Below are 23,509 nucleotides of genomic sequence, written 5' to 3' on the forward strand. Positions count from 1 at the left end.
ACAACAGTACTCATGGTGGGGTCAATTTTTTTGTGAGATGTTGAGAACACTTGTAAGGAGTGTTTCTGGGACACTGTAACTAGTACATGGAGTGGAGACAATTCATGTAAAGGCAGTTTGAGTTGCAGCACGGCTTTTGAAGTCTATGAGTTTCTGGTCACCTGATTCTTCAGGAATGAGCATGTCATTTAATTTCTGCGCCAGATTTTCAAGTTAGAAGCTAATGCTGTTTAACAGTATAAAGCGAGAGATTATTTAACTAAAGGATATTGATAATTGCAGCAGTTGTGTTGTTATTCCACTGAATTGTGACTTCTGAACCCATAGGAGGTGTGCAGCCCAGTTCTGGTCTTCTCATTGACATACTGGGCACCTGACTGGGGTTGGGCATGTTCTAGTCCTGCTATTCCAACGGCGTATGTGAAAAATGAAACACAAAGTTCAAGTTTTCAGTAGACTCTTCTGGCGTTTGTAGCTTTTGTCCCTGGGCATGTTATAAATCACTGCTGGAAATAATTTGGAAATTACTGAAGAGAACTTCAACAGGCTTCGAATTGCTGCGAGGCGAAAACGTCCCGTGCTGAAGGAGCCTTGAAAGAACGGCATCGTATTTCTCCTTTCTTGTTGATTTTATGTTTAGGGGGAGGTGGGGGATTTTTGTGGTTTTGGAGTAGCTTCGCTCAGGTTTAGGTATTGCTCTTTGGATAAAGAGTCTCCTTTAATGTAGCTTGAGGGGCTCGGTCTCCCCAGGATTTTTGGCATTGGATTTTCATAGGTTTTTACTGCGGTGTTACGGCATGTTTAACGTGGGGGTTTGTCTCTTAGGGTGGTAGGTGTCGTCTTCATAGTCTGGAAGAGGTGGCTGACTTTCTGTAGATCTAGTTGGCAAAAGTTTTCATGTTAACTTCAGTACTTAAAATAATGCCTATTGCGTGTCTGTGCTGTGTTAACAGGCTAAGATACCAGCTTTCACATACAATGTCTACAGCAATGTATTTATATTGGTTTTTGTCAGAAAAATCTTGTAGTTACTAATCTGACTAAGCTTTGAGTTTTCCCAATTTGCACGGGGTGATACCAGCTTCCCATTTTAAAAAAATGTGATTCCCAATAGTTCGTTTTGAAATTGGTAAACATAATTTCTTTTTTGCTTTTTATTGTAAAAATGATCACTAATTGTTATAGTGAATTTCTGTTTAATATGAAGGATAAGGTGCATGACTGCAGATGGACGTGGTTTAGTAAAGTTGGGTGTGTTTTGGTTTTTTTATTGTTGTTTTGTTGGGTTTTTTATCAGAGAGAGGTTGATGGTTGGACTAGATGATCTTAAAGGTCCCTTCCAACCTGGACAATTCTATAATTCTATGGACTGTTTATCTATCTGTGCCAATCTGGCCTTCAACTTCCATAAGCTTGCTTTTGGACAACAGGATGCCCATGAGCCAGCAATGGGCCCTTGTGACCAAGAAGGCCAATGGCATCCTGGGGGGGAATCAGGAAGAGTGTGAGCAGCAGGTCAGGAGAGGTCATCCTGCCCCTCTGCTCTGCCCTGGGGAGGCCCCATCTGGAGCACTGGGTCCAGTTCTGGGCTCCCCAGTTCCAGAAGGACAGGGAACTGCTGGAGAGGGTCCAGCAGAGGGTAGAGAGATGATCAGGGGCCCGGAGGAGAGGCTGAGGGACTTGGGTCTTTTTAGTCTGGAGAAGAGAAGGCTGGGGCGGGATCTGATCAATGCTGATAAATACTTCAAGGGAGGGTGTCAAGAGGATGGGGCTGGTCTTTTTTCAGTGGTGCCCAGGGACAGGACAAGAGGAAATGGGCACAAACTTGAATAGGAGAAGTTCTACCTAAACATGAGGAGGACCTTCTTTGCTGTGAGGGTGGTAGAGCCCTGGCAGAGGCTGCCCAGGGAGGTGGCGGAGTCGTCTTCTCTGGAGACATTCAAACCCCACCTGGACACGTTCCTGTGGGACCTGCTCTGGGTGGCCCTGCTTTGGCAGGGGGTTGGACTGGATGATCTCCAGAGGTCCCTTCCAACCCCATATGTTTCTATGATTTTTCTCTAGATGAAGATGCCCTCTACTTTAGTTGCAGTTGCTGCTCTTGTGCTGCAGCTGCCTAGCTCCCCAGTCATCCAGGAGGTAAATTTTTCTTGTAGCATCCTTTGGGAGGCATGGGAAGAAGATACTTGTCTGGTTGGACAAGCAGCAGAATGGTCTTGGAAAGGGCAGCATCATTTCATGTTCTTATTATTCCATTAGGTTTCCTGAGAACCTGCAGCCCTGGTGCACTGGCCAGTCCCAATGATATGTAAATATTATGCACTCGCACTGGAGGCTGGCACTGAGGCTGATAAGGTGAACAAATTGTCACCAGGTATTTATTGTATTGTTTGAATAAGAGGAAAGCGAGGTGGGCAGTATGGATTATCTGAAAACCATATTATTTTGCCATTTTTACTGCCCATTTTGCTAACTGGAAAAACGGTTTTGACAGAAGTTAAAAAGCTAAAGCTGTAGATTCTGATTTTATTTTATCGTGGTTATTCCTTTATATGCTTAGATATATTTTTCTGAATTAATGTTAGCCATGGTCTCCCTTTCTTCATGAGTTGGCAGTAATTTGCATAATATGGTGGAACACCACCTTTTAAAGGCTGATTAATATTTCTGTGAGTCAGCAGAGACATGAGCAATGGGTGGTTCTCAGCCCATAAGGAAATACTTTCGCAAGTGATAAAGGTGAAGTGTTAATTGGAGCCAGCTGATGCAAATTGTGTTACCTCTGCCTTAGATTAAGTGTTCTGGAGACTTGTGTTTCAGGTGTTGTGAATCACCCAAACCACCTCTTATAAACTGAGTTTTCTTGGGCGGTTTTTGTGGATATTTAGGGTATAAAATATTCTGTTTATCCATAAACATGGAAGGACAACATTACAGTTGGGCAGAATGGGGAGGTTCCACTACTGGGAATATTTGGAATATTTGATTTTTTAGAGTTATAACTAGAGATAAAAGGCCTGTCCCATTATTCTCTGATTTTTTTTAGGGTTATAACCAGAGATAAAAGGCCTGTCCCATTATTCTCTGGACTGTTTATCTGTGCCAATCTGCCTTCAAATTCCATAAGCTTGCTTTTGGACAACAGGATGTGGCATGTGTGTTTAACAGGGACTTCTGCTTAATTTGAGGAATTTTGTATTAAACTCGCTTTGGGTTTCTCTAGATAGACTAGTTGTGCTTGTTGAAGTTTCTTGTCACTGTCTGTGACCCAGCGTGGCAAGGCAGGTTGAAGACCACCATGGGCAGGTTGAAGACCACCATGAGCACTTGCTGGCTGCTCTATAGGAATGAAAACCTGGCTGCCGCAGGAAGAAACCCCTGTATCATTGAGATTTAGTTTATGCAAATGTCCTGTGGCATTTCAAATGAAGTTACATGAAAACCCACTTCCTAGACAGAGCTTTTAGTGCTGCTGCATGGGTAGTCGGGCTCTGGCTTGTATACACAGTCTCTGTAAAAATGTTGGAAGGACTGAGCTCTAAAAATATATCCTTAACCCCGCAGCAGTGGTTTATGTCAGCCTTGCTGAAGAAACCAGTCCCTTTAATTAGTAAGGCAGTGAAGTTTATTTTGGGGTTTGCTTTGGTTTCAATTTGGGATGTGAACTCTTATGCACTGGAGTTTAAAAAAAATAAAAATATCTATATAAAATGATGTAGCTATGACAGGGCCTGCTACAGCTGTTTGCATCAGCTGCGTTGTGCTCTGTGCTCCTCCTGCCTTTGCCTGGAGAAGAAATACATCTGTTTAAACGGGGAGGAGGAGCCCAAAATTGTGTTGATCTGCACTAGTATCTGGCGTGATGTGCTACCCGCATGTTGTTCTCTCCATGTGCTGTCCTAAAGATGGTTTGAGGTTCCCCCCTTCGTGCAGGTTCAGCTTTTGGTAGCACCGTGGAAAGTTGAAGAGAGATTGTCAAACTTGATTCAACTGCAAAAAAATCAGCAGGCATCGATCGGGTGAATGTGCTGAACCCAGTCTCAACGTTCCGGCAAAATATTGTCAAAATTGTCAAAATATTTGAGATCTGGCTGACTGGTGTGTGTTGTCCTTCGTTTGCCCTCTCTTGGTGCTTCTGTCTAGCAGAGGGTGATGTGGAGAGAGACCAGAGGATTTTCATAGCAGAGTCTTATTTTGCAGAATCAATATTTTTTGGGGAATCCCCAAATGGGAAAAAAAAATAGAGAAATTCTCATTTTTGCACCCTGAGGAATGAGCTTGCATCTATACAGCTTGTGTGGTTGGAGCAGCAGCATGTGAGGCAGCCATCTGAAGGCTCCAACAGAACAGCCTCACGTGGTGGGTACATCCCATTCCTCTGATGATTTTCAAGACACTGGAAGGGTACATTTAGTGTGGTGTGTCCTGCTGCTGTGATTTTGTTGAGATAGGTAGACCGTAGCTGTTTGATTTCAGTTTTTCCATTGTACCACTTCCAAACGTGGCCGCATTTTATTATGGCTTTAAGGCTGCTCTTGATTGTGTTAATTATTTTTTTTTTAAGAGCATGTGCTGTTGTTGTTGCTAGGGTAGAGCCTGACACCCTTCTTGTTAGCTTTGAAATACGTTTTAGATCTTTATGGGGTTTAGACTTTCATTGTTTTGCCAAACATAAAGAAAATTTCTCCTAATGAATTTCAGTCACTAACGCTGTCGAGTTTTACCTAAGGAAGCGATAAAAAGGTGGAAAAGAATAAAAACTGTGATAGAATGACTGGCCTCCAGCTTTCTTCTCTCAGCTCCTGAAAAGGGAGTAAGATGTTATAGCATCAATATGGAACAGAATATAGAAAGAGAGTTATTTCTTAGGTGTTTGGGTGCAGGAGTTAAACATGGGGTCAGTGTCATAGGTCAACCCAGAACAGCGTGAAGATGCAGTAAGATATTATAGCATCAATAGGGAACAGAATATAGAAAGAGAGTTATTTCTTAAATGTTTGGGTGCAGGAGTTAAACATGGGGTCAGTGTCATAGGTCAACCCAGAACAGCGTGAAGATGCAGCAAGAGGACTTTTGCTGAAATGGATTCTTTTTCTAAATTGCCCTTTTAATAGGGCTCACTTGCATGTTGTAAAATAGTAGGTGTGAAAAGCATTAGAGCAGGTTGGTAAGGAAGGGAGGTGCAGGTCTCTTAGGTGTAGCTAAATTGTTTCCTTTACTCCTGAACTCTGCATGGGCTTCTTTAAAGATGTTATTTCTAGTACGGTCGTTTGAGTTTCAAGGACGTGCCTGAGGTGATGAGAACCTGATGAAACTCAGGCCCCTGTCTCTTGCTCAGCTGTGCAGTGTTTTAAGACACAGTTTTTTAGGGATGCTTTGGTTCTGTGGTGGTTTAATGTTTTCATAGAATCACAGAATGGTTAGAGTTGGAAGGGACCTTGAAGATCATCCAGTTCCAACCCCCTGCCCTGGGCAGGGACACCTCCCACCAGACCAGGTTGCTCCAAGCCCCATCCAGCCTGGCCTTGAACCCCTCCAGGGATGGGGCAGCCACAGCTTCTCTGGGCAACCTGTTCCAGGGTCTCACCACCCTCACAGCAAAGAAGTTCTTTCTGGTATCTCATCTCAATCTTAGGCAAAATGGTAATGATATTGAGTAAGTGCACATTATCCTTATTACAGGAGAATAAAAACTAATCAGGCATCTGAAGGATGAGGTATCAGCCCTATTTCGATGTGTGCTGAGTGTTGGGTGTCCCTGGGGATGGAGATGGAGGGAACAGGAGAGCATCCAGGGCACCTGCCTGTCCCTGAGCTGCCTTCAGGGAGGTCCTCTCCTTGTCCCACAAGTTTGGGGAGACGGTCTCCCCAACAGCCACGAACCAGGTGTTTCCAATACCAGCACCCATCCCGGTTTCCTGCTCCAGCTTCTCAATCTCAGCTATTAGGAAATAAACCTTCTGTCTTAGGGGGATCTATTTGCAATGAAAATAAAAAGGGCCCCTTCTCACTGTTTCCTTGTTGCTGTAACTAAGGCTTTTGCATTGGTTCCAGCTCAGCCTTAATTCCCTTGGAGAGCATGCCTTGGATTGCATTAACATTTTTTTTGACGTTTGACGTTTTGCCTTGTTTAAACAAGTTAGATGTGCATCAGGCTAATAAATATAGAAACATTGGATTATTCCTGCTGCGCTGGTCTCTGAAGAACAGTGTCTCATTTGTATTTTTTCCACTAATCATCTCCAAATCTTGCATGGGTGATATCAAGTTAGGGAAAGTGGACTTAGTATTACATATGGTATAGTCAGGGAAAAAAAGGCTCTGTTTTGACAACCACCATAGCAATCTCAGAGACATGACTCTAGTTCTAAAAAATGTTTTCAGAAATGTGTTGCATAAACAAGTCATAATTTCCCTTGTGGAGAGGAAAATGTTTTTCTAGATGTACTTCTGTACAAACATGCTGGACCCATTTTCTATAGCCACAATTGAAAGAACTGCAAAAGTAAATCAATGGTTGGATGATGCCAGAGCACAGATTTTGGTTGACAAGCAAGGAGAAGTTAGGCCATAAGTCAATTTTTAAGCGATTGAACTTTGAAACTCCATATTTTTGCATTTGCATGCTGCGACTGCGCCAGATGGTCCAGGACAGCGTCGATACCCTGCAGAAAAAAATAAAGCATCCTTGACTGCACCGTGGCTCATTTTGCAGTCTTAGCACTGCTTGCTTGTGGGTTACTCAAAAGGGAAGAGCATTTTGTAGAAGAGCCTTGATTTGTGTGCTGGGTTCCTCCATCACACCCGTCTTCACCCTATTGACTTCATCCTGGCTGCGGGGGTGTGACGGGGTAGAATCTTCCTCTGCATTAGTCACACAGCATCCAACAACCCAGCTGAGAAACTGAGAATAAACCCTACACTTGGATGGATAAATAGCGTGTCGGGGAGGGGTGGACTTGGCTTTTATGTGGCAAATCGTGCCTCGCATCTACTGGAGTTCTATAGGGCAGGACAAGGGAAAGGTGGTTTTTTTGATGACTGAAAGAATTGCTCTTGTGGGAGACTTGAGCTGAGCTGCCATCGGGTAAGAGGGGGGGGTCCTCTTGTGTATATAACTTTTTAAAAAGTAGGAAATAACCTATAGGAATAAATAGTTGATTTTTCCCTTGGGAAAAATAACAGAACAAAACCTGGCATCAGGTCTTGGGAGGAATTTGTGCTGCAGTCTCCTGGGGTTAAGTGCCCTGGGAAAGGGGATAAAATAGGGTGGCAATTTACTGTTCATTCAAGGTATTAAAAACAAACCGAAAAGGAGCTAGTTGTGCAGATTTGCAGAATAATCTTGTGATGGTTGGTGGTTGTACTGGCAAATTAAACTTAGTGTGGATGAGTGCAAAGAGTGGCGTGGGGAGAGGGCAGTCCTAACTTGGGTATCACAGCTCTGAATGAGCTTTAAGCCTCAGTAGAGATCCTGGCATCTGTAGGAGCTTTGTGGAAATGGTGAATGAAGTTCACAGAGCAAGTTGTTGTGCCTTGATTAGAAGGGAATAGCGTCCCCGTCTCCAGGGGGGCTGTTGATTATGATCCCTGCATCTGGAAATAATATCTTTATCTTTGATATGTTTATCAATGATCGGGACGAGGGGATCGAGTGCACCCTCAGTCAGTTCGCAGACAACACCACGTTGGGAGGCAGTGTGGACCTGCTGGAGGGCAGAGAGGCTCTGCAGAGGGATCTGGACAGGCTGGATGGATGGGCCGAGACCAACGGGATGAGGTTCAACAAGGCCAAGTGCCGGGTCCTGCCCTTGGGTCCCACCAACCGCCTGCAGCGCTCCAGGCTGGGGGCAGAGTGGCTGGAGCTGCCTGGCAGAAAAGGACCTGGGGGTGTTGGTGGCCTGTGGGCTGAACAGGAGCCAGCAGTGTGCCCAGGTGGCCAAGAAGGCCACCAGCATCCTGGCCTGGGTCAGGAACAGCGTGGGGAGTAGGATGTGGGAAGTGATCGCCCCATTGTACTCGGCACTGGTGAGGCCCCACCTCGAGGGCTGTGTCCAGTTTTGGGCCCCTCACCACAAAAAAGACATTGAGGGGCTGGAGCAGGTCCAGAGAAGGGCAACGGAGCTGGTGAGGGGTCTGGAGAACGAGTCTTGTGAGGAGAGGCTGAGGGAGCTGGGGTTATTCAGCCTGGAGAAGAGGAGGCTGAGGGGAGACCTTATTGCTCTCTCCAACTCCCTGAAAGGAGGGTGTAGCCAGGGGGGGTCGGTCTCTTCTCCCAAGGAACAGGCGATGGGACAAGAGGAAATGGCCTCAAGTTGCATCAGGGGAGGTTCAGGTTGGAGATTAGGAAAAATTTTTTCACTGAAAGGGTTATAAAGCCTTGGAATGGGCTGCCCAGGGAGGTGGTTGAGGCACCATCCCTGGAGGTGTTCAAAAGACAGGTTGACATGGTGCTTAGAGCCATGGTTTAGTGATGGGCTTTGTCAGAGTTAGGTTGATGGTTGGACTAGATGATGTGAAAGGTCCCTTCCAACCTGGACAGTTCTATGCAGTAAGTGTAGCAGAGCACAGAGGTGCATTAGAAGGGCAGTAGGTGAGGTCCAGGCAAGTCCCAATCCAGTTTAGCAGAGCGGTGCAGCCTGGGAGGGTGAAGGCAGGAGGGATCATTGTGGGAGAAGAGCGGGGTAAAGATGGAATCACTCTTGATTATCCCGTCTTACACAAGAATTAAGCAGTGGCTTGTGAGACTAGTAAAAGGCAGATCAAAAACCAGCTGAAATTTCGTTTTGTTTTGTTATAATCCAACAGGTAATTGAGCTGTGAGTCACTGTAGGACCTTGGGCATGTCGGTCCTTTGCAGAGGTGGACAGCTATTAGCTGATGGACAAAAGATGTGAAGGGCTGTGTTGATATGAAGAGCCTACTTCTGTCTGAGCTGTGTGTTGAGCTAAGTGGGGGAGAGCAGGGGCAAGGTGTGTGATACCACCTTGTCTGTTCTTCTCTGCTGCTGACCTGTGCCAGAACAGGACGTTGAATTTTTAGTCTGGGTTCTGGTGTTTGCCACTCTTAAGAGTTTGTGCTTCTGTCACCCTTTTATTAAGCGTGACTTGATAGTCCTGTTATTTCCATTGTCCTGTGCCTACCTATCCCTGGTTGCTGTGGTTTTGCTCATTTACTGCTACCTGCTTCACCTTCTGCTGCTCAGATTTTGGTGATGCCCAGATGTTGTCCCGGTATAATCTCTTCCATGGAATCCCAGTGGAGGAAATCCCGAGTAGGCTGATTTATTCACTGCACGCTTGGTTTTCATTTAGTATTGTTGCTGTTTTGTCTATAAAATATCTATTTTCTCCTCTACCAAGTAGTCACCAAGTTCCCCTACTGCTACCTGCTTCACCTTCTGCTGCTCAGATTTTGGTGATGCCCAGATGTTGTCCCGGTATAATCTCTTCCATGGAATCCCAGTGGAGGAAATCCCGAGTAGGCTGATTTATTCACTGCACGCTTGGTTTTCATTTAGTATTGTTGCTGTTTTGTCTATAAAATATCTATTTTCTCCTCTACCAAGTAGTCACCAAGTTCCCCTTGTTTATTTTTATTTCTGTTTTTTAGTTACAACCATTCTTATTTGTCTGAACAGTGAAAGTCTTTTCAGCCTGCCAAACAATGCGTCTCAGTCGTTTCTTTGCATCTCTGTTGTGACTTTCTTCTTTCTGGCTTGCCAAATATTTTTTTTTTTCTTTTCTACATTCACTTAGAATGTTTTTATGATTTCCCCCCCCTTCATCTTATTTTAATTTATATTTTGACATTGATTCTTCTTTTGCCAAGTGTATGAGCTGTCCCTCTTCATCTTTGATGCAGTGTAGGAAGGTTTCTCATTAACATTCAGATTTAAATAAGAAAGGCTAATTCCTTCTTTATGCCTGCAGTCAGGAAAGAGATCTTAGGCTATGATTTTGGAAGTGTCGTTTTGGGTACTTCGAACACCTTTTCTACTATGTGGGTTTAGTCTTGTATTTTCACCGTTGCTGTTGGGCAGTTTTAAGGAGAACATCACTCTCTTGATGTTTTGACTGTGGCTTGTTACAGCTCAAAATCTTACCGCCACATCTTCACTTAGTTACCTCCCCTTTCACACAGACCTGGGTTCTAGTGAGACCCAACTCAATAAGTTGGGTAAGTAAGTATCCTCAGCAAGTTCACTGATGATAGCAAACTGGAAGGACTGGCCAACACTCCAGAGGGCTGTGCCTCCATCCAGCGTGAACTGGACAGGCAGGAGAGCTGGGCAGAGAAGAACCTCATGAGGTTCAACAAGGGCAAGTGTATGGTCCTGCACCTGGGGAGGAAGAACCCCAGGCACCAATACAGGTTAGGGGTGAACCTGCTGGAAAGCACTTCTGAGGAGAAGGATCTGGGGCTCCTGGTGGAGAGTAAACTCTCCCTGAGCCAGCAATGGGCCCTTGTGGCCAAGAGGCCAATGGGATCCTGGGCTGCGTAGGGAAGAGTGTGGCCAGGAGGTGGAGGGAGGTCATTCTCCCCCTCTGCTCTGCACTGGGGAGGCCACAACTGGAATCCTGCCTCCAGTGCTGGGCTCCCCAGTTCAAGAGAGACAGGGAACTGCTGGAGAGAGTCCAGCGTAGGGCAACAGAGATGATGGAGGGATTGGAGCATCTCCCTGATGAGGAAAGGCTGAGAGAGCTGGGGCTCTTGAGCCTGGAGAAGAGAAGGCTGAGGGGAGACCTTCTCAATGCTGACAAGGATCTAAAGGGTGGGTTGAGGGAGGATGGAGCCAGACTCTTCTCAGTGGTTCCCAGTGACAGGACGAGGGGCAACGGGCACAAGCTGGACCATGGGAAGTTCCACTGCAATGTGAGGAAGAACTTGTTTGGGGTGAGGGTGGCAGAGCCCTGGCAGAGGCTGCCCAGGGAGGGTGTGGAGTCCCCTTCTCTGGAGATCTTCAAGCCCCACCTGAGTGATGTGCTCTGGGCAGCCCTGCTTTGGCAGGGAAGTTGGACTGGATGGTCTCCAGAAGGTCCCTTCCAACTCCAACAATTCCATGATTCTGTAATTGCCTCAGACATTTACCACCCATTTCATCTCCAGTGGCTTCTTTTTCTTTCTGGAGTCCATTACTACTGTGGTTACTTGTTTTAGGTGTGTTCTCTGCAGCTTTGGGGCTTACAGAAATATTATGAAAAAAAATAATAATACTACTTCATCACAGGGGACAGATGTGACTTGGGGCATCAGGACAGCCCCGAGCCCTCGTAGGTCAGCAGTGCTGCTTTCTGCTGAGCCTCCTGTGGCAAGAACATGAAGCAAAGTAGTAGATTTTAGCTGTGTGCATTTGATAGGATTGCTCTTGCTGATGGAACTGTAGAAACAATTTAAGCCAAGGATGTGTTTTATTCCCCTTCTCTGTTGAATGGGAGAGCGGTGATGCCTCTGGGTTTGCTTGGGAAAAGGTGACCTTCAGCATCTTTGGTGGTGGGATGGATGGGGTGGCACAGCCAGCTTGGTGGAGGTGGGCTGGCTTGTGTGAATCAGCTTTGGCAGGGATGTTTTTTTCTCTTGTGCTTAGCTGAGGGTCTTTTTGGTAGCACGTTTCACATTAAAAAAAAAATAAATAAAATTTGAAAAGGACTCATAAGACTGAAAAAAAAAATATCCTTAATTTCAAAATGATCATTTACTTTCCCACTTTCAGTGAGGCTTGAAAAGGACTCATAAGACTGCAAAAAAAAATATCCTTAATTTCAAATTGATCATTTACTTTCCCACTTTCAGTGAGGCCAGAAAGAGCTTCGCTACAGTGATACTTTGATTTTTCTCTTTTTCTGCTTCTTCTATTCCTTTCAACTTCTTGTTGTGGTCATCAGTGACCTGGTGTAAAAGGGGCCAGCTGGGACCGGTGTTTCTCAGTGTCACGTTTCTCCAGAGGCTGCTGCTGAGTATTAAGGAACGTGCGTTTTTTTAGAATTAAGTTGTAATCCAGATCATCCTCACTCAGGACATCCCTCTTGGAATTGTACTTCTCCGATGGCAGAGAAAACAGTGGCTTTATCTGTGGGATTTTAAATTTTCTTTAACTGTGTGTCAGCTCCAGAACCTGACCAATCGTGAAAATACAGGGAATGTGAAGCTTTTTCTTGTTGGTCACGTCATTTATTTATGCTGTAAGCTACTTACAAGAAAAAAATAACTTATTTCTTTAGTTTTGGTTGGCTTTTTGGGGTTTTTTTGGGGGTGGGGGACGTGTATGTTAAGATGATTAGTCTTGGTTGGAACTATGTTATAGTTCAGGACAAAACAAATGTCTTGGTGGTGTTATGTGTAAAACTTGAAGTGTGAAACTGGTTTGGGGAATATTCTTGGAAACATTATACATCATCTCAGTGCTGATGTAGGAAGCCTTGGATTTTTTCCAGCTGTGGGAGCTAAGGAGATAACGTTTTTGAAATCACCCAAAAGCTGTGTGTTGAGTGAGGTTCAGTGTAGCTGTAGGTAATAAGACAGGTGAGGGGGGGAGTGGGGAGTATTATCAGCAACAAAATACTTTTCCGTTTCAACAATTTAAAAATTCAAGAGAAAACCAAAGGGCTGTGGTTACAGAGAAGTGCTTTTTTTAAATTCCCAAGCCCAAAAGTGTATTTTAGGAAAGACTGATGCCTTGACTGTTAAGGTTATATAGCTCTTTCCATCCCTGGTCCTCCTTTTGTTTCCATGGCAGCACAAAGGATAACGCTGTTGCAGCTGCCAGTTGCTATTGGAAAATAGATTTTTGGGTTTGACCTAAATATCTATTTAATATGGTTCTTGGTGACAAGGCGTGGTTTTTTTAGATGTCAAATATATGTATGGCTCTAATGAGTTTTGGCTGAGGTGCCAGATGCCTTCAAGAAGCTGACCTTTGAGCAGTTTTCCATCTTATAATTAGCAAGAAGGATTTGCCAGTGATAAATCTGACCAATATCAAACATTTATGTTGGAACTGGAAGAGCTCATGGGATTTTCTCTTTTCTGAGAACACTGGGAGGAACGGAGGAGTCTTTTAAACCGACAGCTCACAACAATCCCTCTTGTTTTATGATTGTAATTGAGTTGCTTTGTGGGGGGGACACGACTTAACTTTTCCTCATATTGATATGGATGGTTTTCTAAAAAATTTATTTGTTACTGCTTTGTAGTTATTGTTTTATATATGGAATTGAATATATAAGCAGAGAGGATCCATATCAAAAGCTGCCCGATTTTTTTTTTTTAAAGCAAGTATAAGATGAATGAGAAAATTAATATATAAAAAGGGCCCTTTTGGAATATGACACACTCTTCCAAATAATATTTTATGCAAAGCTTAACAGTAAGCATGTCAGAATGTTTTTGTGTTGGAATTGCCTCCGTGCTTTGACTTGAAGCACTGGGAGCTGAGTTGGAGAAGATGGATGCTGAGAGATTACACCCCTCCTCTGAAAAATGCATGTTTTATTAGTATCACAAGTCTCGACCCAAAAGTTGCACGTTTCTCTCTTTGGTAAGAAAATGAGCACACAAGCTTTGGGAAATAGGTTTTGAAAGTTCTCCTTTGATACGGCTCCACCAGAGAGATGCCTGGTTTTATCTGCATCTTCATGGACGAGTGGGAACTTGTAGGAATATTTTTGTGCCTGGTCGCTCTCAGGTTTTTATTTCAAAGAAGGGAGTAACTCTAAGTGTTGCTTCTAACGCAGAAATTACTGGGGGGGATTGGGGTGTGATGCAGTTCTTGGTATTTTAACTTCATTCATGTGCTGTTCAGGGCTCCTGTTCTTATCAAACCAGAAAAGGATCTTTTGCTGAGGGTTTTCAGAAAAATCCCTCGGTTTTGCTTTTTTTTTTAATAGCTTTTCCTCATTTAAAAGGACGGCAAAGGGACTTTAGGATGGCCTCAGGGAAGCTCTTACTAAGAAGCTTTCCAAGAATCATGGAAGATTTAAGTCTTTTCATGTCATACTGCAGAGACATCTGCCTGTTCTTCCCCTTTTGGACCAGTTTGCCATGAGGTTTTCATCTCAATCAGACGAAGAGGAAATCTGTGAGCTGCTCAGGCTTTGGATTAAATTGCTACTCCGGGGTGTGAGGTATTTTGGTGACAATATAGGACAAAACAAGGTTAGTGGAGCAAGGACCAGTGTGGTCCAAGGAATGAGCCAGTGGCTCCGGTGCTGGCCCTGCTGACATGTGGACATGCCATGAAAGTGTTGGGGCAGTTCAGGATGTCCCAAAGCATTAATCAACAGACAGACTTCGTTGAGTAGATTGGGTTTTTTTAAGCGAAAGGGAACCAAAGGATGGTGAGGCTGGTGTAAATCTAATTGCCCTCTTGGTTAGAAGTGTTTATGTTGTGGTCTGATTAGCTGCCTTGCTGCTCTTGCCCGTGGAGATAAATGGAGTTCATTGAGGTTAGCAGAAAGGCCTCCAGCGTTAAAAAATCAAGTATGGGATGAAGCAGGCTGCTGAACACCTAAGGCAGGCTTTCCCTGTGGTTATTTCTGTAATTGCTATGGAACTTGTGAGGTTCTCATGTTTGTCTTCCCTCTCATCTTCTCAATCATGGGTGGTTGGATTAACCTTGAACCTGTTGTCTCTCAATACGTTGTTTTGCTCATCATGGAATCATGGAATGGTTGGAGTTGGAAGGGATCTTCAAGATCATTGAGTTCCAACCCCCCTGCCCTGGGCAGGGACACCTCCCACCAGACCAGGTTGCTCCAAGCCCCATGGTGTTTTGAGGAAGAGAATTTGGTTTTCTATTTGAAAAGTTATTCTAAGCAGGACTTGCATATACGGTGTTTTCAGGAAGGGAATTTGTTTTTCTATTTTAAAAGTTATTCTAAGCAGGACTTGCATATACAGAGCGGTGAAATAGCCAGACTTTCTTGGAAATCAGCTGCTGTGCTCTGCCATGGAATATGTGGATCTTGCCAAAAGTGGCCATTGAGTCCCAAAATTTCACTACAATGTTGTGTTAAAGGGAACCAAAATAGCACGTGCGTCTGATTCTTAATATTGGAACTAATAGAGAAGGTTCCTCTGGCTGGAGCTGGGTTACTAAACTGAGGTTTTAAAACAGCCAAGAATCTTAGTGTAGTTTGTGCTTTGGTGTAATGATGTGTAAGTGGAACTGAGAAACTGAAAATGTAGTGGTAAAAAAATTGAAGGGAAAGAAAAAAAAAAAGAAAAAAAAAATTGAAGGGAAAGAAAAAAAAAAAAAGGAAAAAAAAAAGAATAAAGAGTAAAACAAATAAGAAAAAAATGATGGCTATTTTGTGGGAGTAAAAGAAATAAGAAAAAAATGATGGCTATTTTGTGGAAAAGCAAACTCGGTGAATAAAATGCAATTTAAACTGTCGTCTTGGTGCACTTTTAAAAAATAAATGATTGACACCATCCATATTTGAAGCTTTTGATCATTGATGCAGAAGTTAAACGAACAGGACATACAACTGTGATTAATTATTGACAAGTCATTCCTTTCATATGTATAGTCTGTAGCTAGATGTGAAGGTTGAGTTCACTTGAATTCCAAAGTCAGAAAGTAATGCAAACAGGACTCCAGTTGATCAACTTCATGCATGTGGTTCTATTTATTATGCAAATCTCTTCCAATATGTTTAAATCAACATGCGGTAGTGGGGTTTTTGTTTTTTCAGCAAAATATGTTTATGGACTACCCGATTTATGCTTTGCATGCTGCAGTCTGACCCATCCAATGTTTCATAATCATGCTGTAGCTATAAGTTTTCTTTTTATTTTTTAAAAAAAAAGGCAAATCCCCAAGCTTGTTTGTCATGTTCTGTCTGCAAGTATTTGACCTTTTCACCTTAACTTCCATGGGTCTTGGGATTAACTCAGAATAAATCACTTCTTTCTGAGGTATTTGTACTAGAACTAAATTGGTTAGCTGGGTGCTTCGGCGTCCATACAAATGATGGAACATTAACCTCTTTTTGCTAAAGAGACCAGATGCCATTTCCTGACATGTTCTGTTTTTAACTGTCGTTATTCCTTGCAAACACACCAGTGTAAATTATACTGGGGAGGGAAGATTAACTCGTAGATCTCCTAATAGAAATTTGTTGTTTTGTTGTTTTTTTTTCAAAAGGGCAGTGGAAGACCTTCTGTAATTTAACTGCAAATAGTATTCTGAAATTTTAGTTTAAATTAGTTGGGTTAAGGTCATGCTTTTTCTGTTCCAACAGGCATATTTTTGCAATAAAATGGTACTTTAAATACTCTTAACTATTTTGGACACTCAAAACTCCTGTACGTAGTAATAAGCAGGTACTTAACAAAAAGGAGAAGGTAGCTGTGTCAAAAAGCCCAGCACCATGTCAAGTTACTGTTACTATATTTCTTTTACCCTGTAGCTGGTGAGAATTAAAATGCATGTTTTTCCCATATTGAGGGTACAGGTTCTCTGAGACCAGATTGTTTTGGCAAGTCACTGGGTAGGTTCTTGATGCAGTTCATGGAAGGAGGGACCAAGCAGGTTGACTAAATGCATGTCCTCAGGCTGGATCACTCTACCTCTAGGCAACTGCCACCCTTCTGCTTTGTCTCTTGGCCTCGGCTTTTTGGAATTTTACCTTTCATTGCCTCTCCTATATATATATTTTTTTTTAATTGAAGCTTGTTGACATTAATAGGGAGTTTCCATGTTCTGTTTCACAGGCATAATACTTGCCTGAGACTAACAGTTTTCCTTGATACCTGAGAATCTGGAGATCAGCTGAAACTTCCTTGTGTTTTATGGCTATGGCTAGTCCCTGGAGTTTTTCAAAAGATGGGTTGACATAGCACTTAGAGACATAGTTTAGTAATATGTGTGTGTGTGGAGTTTGTATGGTTTTCTTTAGGTTTTTTTATCAGAGTTAGGCTGATGGTTGGACTAGATGATCTTAAAAGGTCCCTTCCAACCCAGACAATTCTATGATTCTAGTTCTTCCTGCTGCTGAGTCTTACAGATAAAGTGGCAAGTTAAATTTTTATCTCTTTATCCATCTTCTAAGTTTTATCCGTTTATCCATCTTTTGCAGATAATAATGAAGACAGGAATTATGCATGCACAGGTACAGGGAAGGGAGAGACAGGCACGGTCAAATCATGCTATACAAACGTACCATCAAACTATACAAATGCATAGTTCTGGAATTAATTGTCAGGAGAAAGTGTTTTGGAACAGAGCTTTGGGATATAAATGGTGCTTAGGGTTATGAAGAGAAACACTGGGCATCTTCGATCTGTCGTGCAGTTACATGTAATTAATATCTAGTAAAAACTTTTTCATGGAATCGGGCTTAACTGGAGTAGTCTTTCTTGATCTGATAGCCAGGTTTTTGCAGTCAGTTCTTTCCTATCGTGGTTGGGTTGGAAGGCAATTTCTTCTCCTTTTCCACCACTTCCCAAGCCAGCAATAGTTCAAAGCAAAACCATGAAAATTGGCAGTTTACTGTCAGGGCAAGTTTGGGAAGGATTCCCTTTCTGCAAAAGGCTGTATCTGGTTTCTGGAGGTGGTGTTTTGATTCCTGCAGCTTGAGTCCTTTACAGACTTTCCAGGGAGCGTTGGAGAAGCTCTGGGACCTGGAATAAGGCAGTCACAAGGGTGGTTGTATGTTCAGGAGAGGAGCCTGAGTGTCCTGGTTTAAGCCCAGCAGCCCTACCCAGAAGGGTAGGGAGAAAAAGAGGGAAAAGGAAAGGAAAAACCAAACTACTAGTGGATTGAGATAAAGACATTTAATAAATGAATGATGAAAAAGGATAGAACCTGTTTAGAAAGGCCTGCAGTGACAGGACGAGGGGCAATGGCTTCAAGCTGGAGGGGAACAGATTTAGACTGGAGATGAGGAGAGGGTTCTTCACTGTGAGGGTGGTGGAGCACTGGAACAGGTTGCCCAGGGAGGTGGTTGAGGCCCCATCCCTGGAGATATTCAAGGAGAGGCTCGACGAGGCCCTGGGCAACCTGGTCTAGTTGGGGGTGTCCCTGCTGACTGCGGGGGGGTGGGACTAGATGGCCTTTGGAGGTCCCCTTTGGAGGCCTGGGCAATTCTATGATTCTATGATTCTATGATAATAATAGTAATAATGATAAAAGAATGTAGAAGATCAAGTAACACAACACAAGTTGCTCTCACCACCTGGTGGATGGGTTGCCCGGCCTGTCCTGAGCGGTGATTTTGGATTTACACCCAGGCCAGCCCCCGTTCATACACTGAACATGATGTCTGTGGTACAGAAATATTCCATGGCCTTTCCATTGCTCTGTTTCTGCTCCTTTTGAGCTGCTATGGGAAGCTGGGAAAAGTATAAACATCACGTAGTAACAATTAAAACAGTATGCATTATTGATACTCCCTTTGTACCAAATCTGAAACACACAAAAGCCACTAAACAGAAAGGCACTGATTGTCAGCTCGATTTGGGCACTCGTATCCACAATTTTGTGATCCAATACCTTCTATTGCTCACTGTAAAGGAAAATGTTCCATTCCAATGGAAGGTAGGAAAACATCTAGACCAATCTGTCGTCCCTTTTGAGTGCCTTAATCAGAAGGCTTCTAGAGCAGTGCTCCTGAATTTCAGTTCCTGCTGCTTTCTCTGCGTTTCCAGTTATTTTCAGCTGGGCGAGCTGCAAAAAGATCTTCCTGACTTCGCTGGTCTGAGACTTGCATTTTCATGCATTTCTGGTTTTCAGATTGTCTTCTGGCTGGGGGCAAGAAAGCAGGGCAGTGGCTGCTTGGGTCAGGTATCTCTACCTGGGGGAATTCTGTGTCCCTGGCTGTTTAAATGGAAGGACAGTTCTGACTCCAGAATCATTGGACTCGATTGCTGCTGGTCTGTAGGGGAAAATATCTTCTCATGTGTCTCCTGTCCTTCGCTAAGTATCATCTACTGGTCTCTGCTGCAGTAAAAGGATACTGCCATAGCTGAATCTTTGGTCTAACCTGGTGCAGCCTTTTTATGAGCTGATGTGGTAGTTTCTAAGCCATACAAGTGACTAATGTGTATCCCAGCTGCACTGAGTTATTTAAAAAGGAGGAATGTTTTTGGAGAAGAGGACTGCAACATCTTGAGACGTGCATTTTTTTTCTCTTCACCCAGACTCTCAAAGCATGATTCCTCCTTTGCCATCCTCTCTGTCCTCATCTTTCCCTTTCTTGGCTTGGAGCCTTTGTTTGGTCTGAGACTGTGATGATGTTTGACAAATCCTTGCCTGCTATGTCAACAGAAACAGCTCTTTCTGAGCTCAGGATGAGGTGGTAACTGGAAGGTGCTGTTCGTTTCCACCCTTTCATAGTGCTTCTAGTCATTGTTACCTGTCAATTGATGAAATCATAATATTTAGCTCTAAAATGCTTAGTTTGCTTTTCTGAAGTGCATTTTGTAATCCTTGGGGTTTCTTCTATGGTAAGAAATACTGATATGATCATGGAGGAAAAAAGCAAAATACTTTAGTATTTGCTTTGTAAACCTTTACTAGGTAAACCAGAATTGACGAGTTCTGGGTTGCGGAAAAATTATCTGTGTGCTGCTTCGTGGTCAGGCCTGACTAACAGGAGGCACTTGTTTTAACTGGTGTACAGCCCCATTCAATAGAGCCATAAACCTGGGACTTGAGGTGTTGATCAAATTGGACTTCTTCAGATCATGCAAGAGGAGCCCAGTGACCGTAGTGTCTTCTCTTGCAGCTGGAATCCCAAAGGGTTTACCCAAGTCTTTGGAGTGAGTGGGAAGCAGCTCATGATTGTAATATACCAAAGTATTTATTCTTTCCAAAGTGTTTTCATATAAATACATGTATCATAGAATCATAGAATGGGTTGGGTTGGGAGGGACCTAAAGACCATCTTGTTCCAACCCCCCTGCCATGGACAGGGACACCTTCCACCGGATGAGGTTGCTCAAAGCCTCATCCAGCCTGGCCTTGAACCCCTCCAGGGATGGAGCTGGTATCCAGCTAGTATACACAAGCTTCTATTTGTAACTGAAATAAAAGTAGTGTGTTAAATAAAAATGGAGAAGGCATCCGAATTCATGGCTAATATGTCTCTTTGTAATATTGAGCAAAAGTAATATATTTAGCGGGGAGTAGAGATTCAATGCAAGGTACAAGTTAGCTTCGAGGTTGTTTTTAGTTGGAAACTGGGAAAGCTTGCTTGCAGCTGATGGTTTCTTAAGTTAGTGAGGATACCATCTGGGGTAGGAAATTGCTTCCAACTTATTTATTCTCTAGATCAAAAGATAAATAACCTTCTCCTTTTCCTGGTGGGTTTATCGGAAGGGAAGCAATGGCTTGCAAAACCTTTCTTGCTTACGGACAACGTGGTGAGGTGTAACTTCTCACCTGTTATTTTCTCTAACATCAGGAATTTGTTGTAACACCAGAACTTCTTCAGTGCCATTTAAATGGTGTGGAGTTGCATCTGATCTGCTTGGTAGGAGCATTCTGTACATGGGACACATGGTTTTTCATCTGGTTTGCATGGTTTTGGAGAGGGTTAAATCACAATTTGGAGTAATGCTGCTTGGGTTTGCAATGGAAACACCATCACCCGTTTGCTTTCAGTTTCCTTCCTTTACAGAAGGAACAAAATGATAAATGTCTTTGGAGGTAGAAAAAAATGGAGCCTTTTTTCTATTTTATTTTTTTGGTGTGGAATTGTCAATGAGGATGGTGAGTGCAGCCATAAGGACTTCATTTCTGTTGGGAGCAATGATGAATTTAACTCGCTGGTTTTCTGGAAATCAATCTCCTTCTGCCCCTAAGTAACTTTATTTCATAGGAAGTGGCTCTGTGGTTTATTTCTCTCTATGTTGTGCTACTGAAAAACAGGGAGTTTCTAGAGTAAACAAATACTCTTCTTACCTGGACAGGTCTGGCGCTGGTAGTTGTAGTTTTTGACATTAAGTATGATGTGCAGCAAAAAAATAGCATGTTTTTAGAACAGACAAATATTTTTGTTTACCTGAGTGGAGGAATAACTGCTGATGGTGGCAATTGCAGGTGCTAGATTTAGCCTGATGAGCCATCCAGGGCTTTTCTTGTAGAGAAGAAATGTGTTGTGGTGGATGGGAAGCAGTTTCACTGCGTTCTGGTATTCTTGAATTTTTATATAATTTATCCAAGCTCCCAGTGTTTTTCACGTTGGACTGTCAGTCTTGTAAGGTTGAATGTGACTTTGTGTCTCGTGTCCCCAAAGTCTTGGCGTGAAATTCTGTGTGGCAGACCATTCGGTGTCACTGTACTGATTTTGTCAATGTTGTCCACTTTTACAGATGCCTTTGTAAATAGCCAGGAATGGACACTAAGCCGATCTGTACCAGAGCTGAAAGTGGTGAGTTTATATTTCTGAATTCTTTTTTATCTCTGAAAATGTTATGCACAAGTGAAAAGTATTGTATCTACTGCTGGGGAAAAAAAAATACAAAAAGCAATTCTAAGTAGTAAAGCATTCTTCTTCAACAAAACTATCTTTATGGGGTTCATGTATCTTCTATTTTTAAATCGTGCATCTATTTGCATTTTATTGCTGTTTCTACTTGTTTGGCTTCATGAGCCAGCTTCCTAGGGTGGTCTTCTGGGTAGGGAGGTCTTACACTTCTGTAAGAAAGAGCTTCTTTATCACTGTAGTAGTTTTTCACAATTCTTCAAGGACCAAATATCTTTTTCCACTCTCTCAGAAGAATTAAACTGAATTAATACGGAATAATAATAATAAAAAAATATATATTTTGAAGATTCATGTAGTGGACCAAAACCTACATTTTACTATAAGAACAAACAGTGATTTAATAGCTGCTTACAATAACTTTTCCCTTGGCTGAGCCATTTTCCCTATAGGTGGAAGAAAAGGCAAAAATAACAGAGAGAGAGTTTGGGGAATTTCCTGTATTTGTTGTTTGAAACGTTATGAACGTGGAGGCTGGAGATAAGAGCTAAAGCCTCCTCATAGAGGATACCAACATGACAGCTTGTCAAGCCACCAACACAGAGCTGTTGAGGCCATATCACTGTGATGTTTACCACATGGAAGTGTTTAATTAAACACAAATCACTCCTAGTGTTGTCCACTAGTGTTGCTCCTGTTGTCCAGCTGTAACAGGACAAGCTGCTCAGATCCAAGCACCCGTTTGCTGAGTGGCAGAGTGAATGGGACAAAGCCATCTGAGTTTAAGAGTGGGCAGCTGGGACCTTGCTTCACTGACCCATTTCTCATGTGCTAAATGGCTTTTTCCAAATCTGAGCTGGTAATAGTGTTTGGGGAGGAGAGAGAAAGCACAGGTCCCTTAACATAGACTCATAGAATGGTTAGAGTTGGAAGGGACCTTAAAGATCATCGAGTTCCAACCCCCCTCCCTGCTGGTCACTGGTCATTTATCAACATGATAAACACACTCATCACAGAAAGGTACTTTAATTGAAGCAGCTTCCTCAGGGCTGTAGTTATGTTTCTGTTTTGATTTCAGCAATGCACGAGGTAAGTAAAAGAGAAGTAGGACATTCAGTGGATGTCACTGTATTGGCATTTTAATTGAAGCAGCTTCCTCACAGCTGTAGTTATGTTTCTGTTTTGATTTCAGCAATGCAGAGGTAAGTAAAAGAGAAGTAGGACATTCAGTGGATGTCACTGTATAACACAAGAAGGGCCTGCAGAGAGTCACCAGGTTCAGTTCAAGTGATGACGTAATTTGGAAGACAGATATCTCTTAAAATAGCTCTCACAAGAAAATATGAAGAACATAGGACTGGAAGGTGGTGGTTGGATGCGAGTCCCATTCTCTGTGGTACTAGCCAGCTTATGGTGTGGAGGATCTGGAGAGTATTCCCTTGTCCATCCCTTCCCCTTCTCTTAGCCCTACCACTTCACAACTCCCAGCAATAAACTTAGGGCTTGCAGGTGGGACCAAAGCTGTAATTAATTATGAATTGTAACACAGAATGCAGACAATTGCAGAGCATTAGTTAATGGAGATATTCAAGGTGAGGCTCAATGAGGCCCTGGGCAACCTGGTCTAGTTGGGGGTGTCCCTGCTGACTGCAGGGAGGTCGGACTAGATGGCCTTTGGAGGTCCCTTCCGGCCTGGGCAATTCTATGATTCTATGAAAATATTGGTACGAGAAATGAAGACAAGTCAACACTTGAGGAATAACACAGCACTGGAGAAAGAGGTTCTCCTGAGCAGTTATATATTGTGCAGACCTGGGGCATTGCACAGAATCAAAGTGAGGTTTGACTCCAGCATCAAAGACCGTGAAGATACTGCATGCTGACTAAGAGGCAGTTGAATTTTAGCTTGCCAGGACTGAATCCATAAAGATAAGTCTAGCCTAATTATAGCCTTCTCGTTAAGGAGTTGGACCAAAAAGAACCAAAGTTTTATCTCCTCGCCTAAAATTTGCATTTCTCTGTGATTATCCCTTTTCTGCTGTAAGTCTTGTCCATTTGGTTCTTCTTACCTTCTGGGG

At 43.1% G+C, this 23,509-nt stretch overlaps 1 protein-coding gene across 1 annotated transcript in view; it reads left to right on the plus strand.

Moving 5' to 3' along the window:
- LOC106886680 (arf-GAP with GTPase, ANK repeat and PH domain-containing protein 2-like) overlaps positions 1-23,509 on the plus strand; it is a gene marked incomplete at its 3' end in the record, with an annotated part of 90,886 nt that overhangs the window by 16,478 nt on the left and 50,899 nt on the right. Inside the window, exon 2 of the mRNA XM_014939824.1 lies at positions 21,319-21,377. Within this exon, the coding sequence (XP_014795310.1) occupies positions 21,319-21,377 (59 nt within the window). The remainder of the gene's footprint in view (positions 1-21,318; positions 21,378-23,509) is intronic.

The sequence above is a fragment of the Calidris pugnax genome, unplaced genomic scaffold (genome assembly GCF_001431845.1).
Source record: "Calidris pugnax isolate Ruff unplaced genomic scaffold, ASM143184v1 scaffold90, whole genome shotgun sequence".
Taxonomy (NCBI): Eukaryota; Metazoa; Chordata; class Aves; order Charadriiformes; family Scolopacidae; genus Calidris; species Calidris pugnax.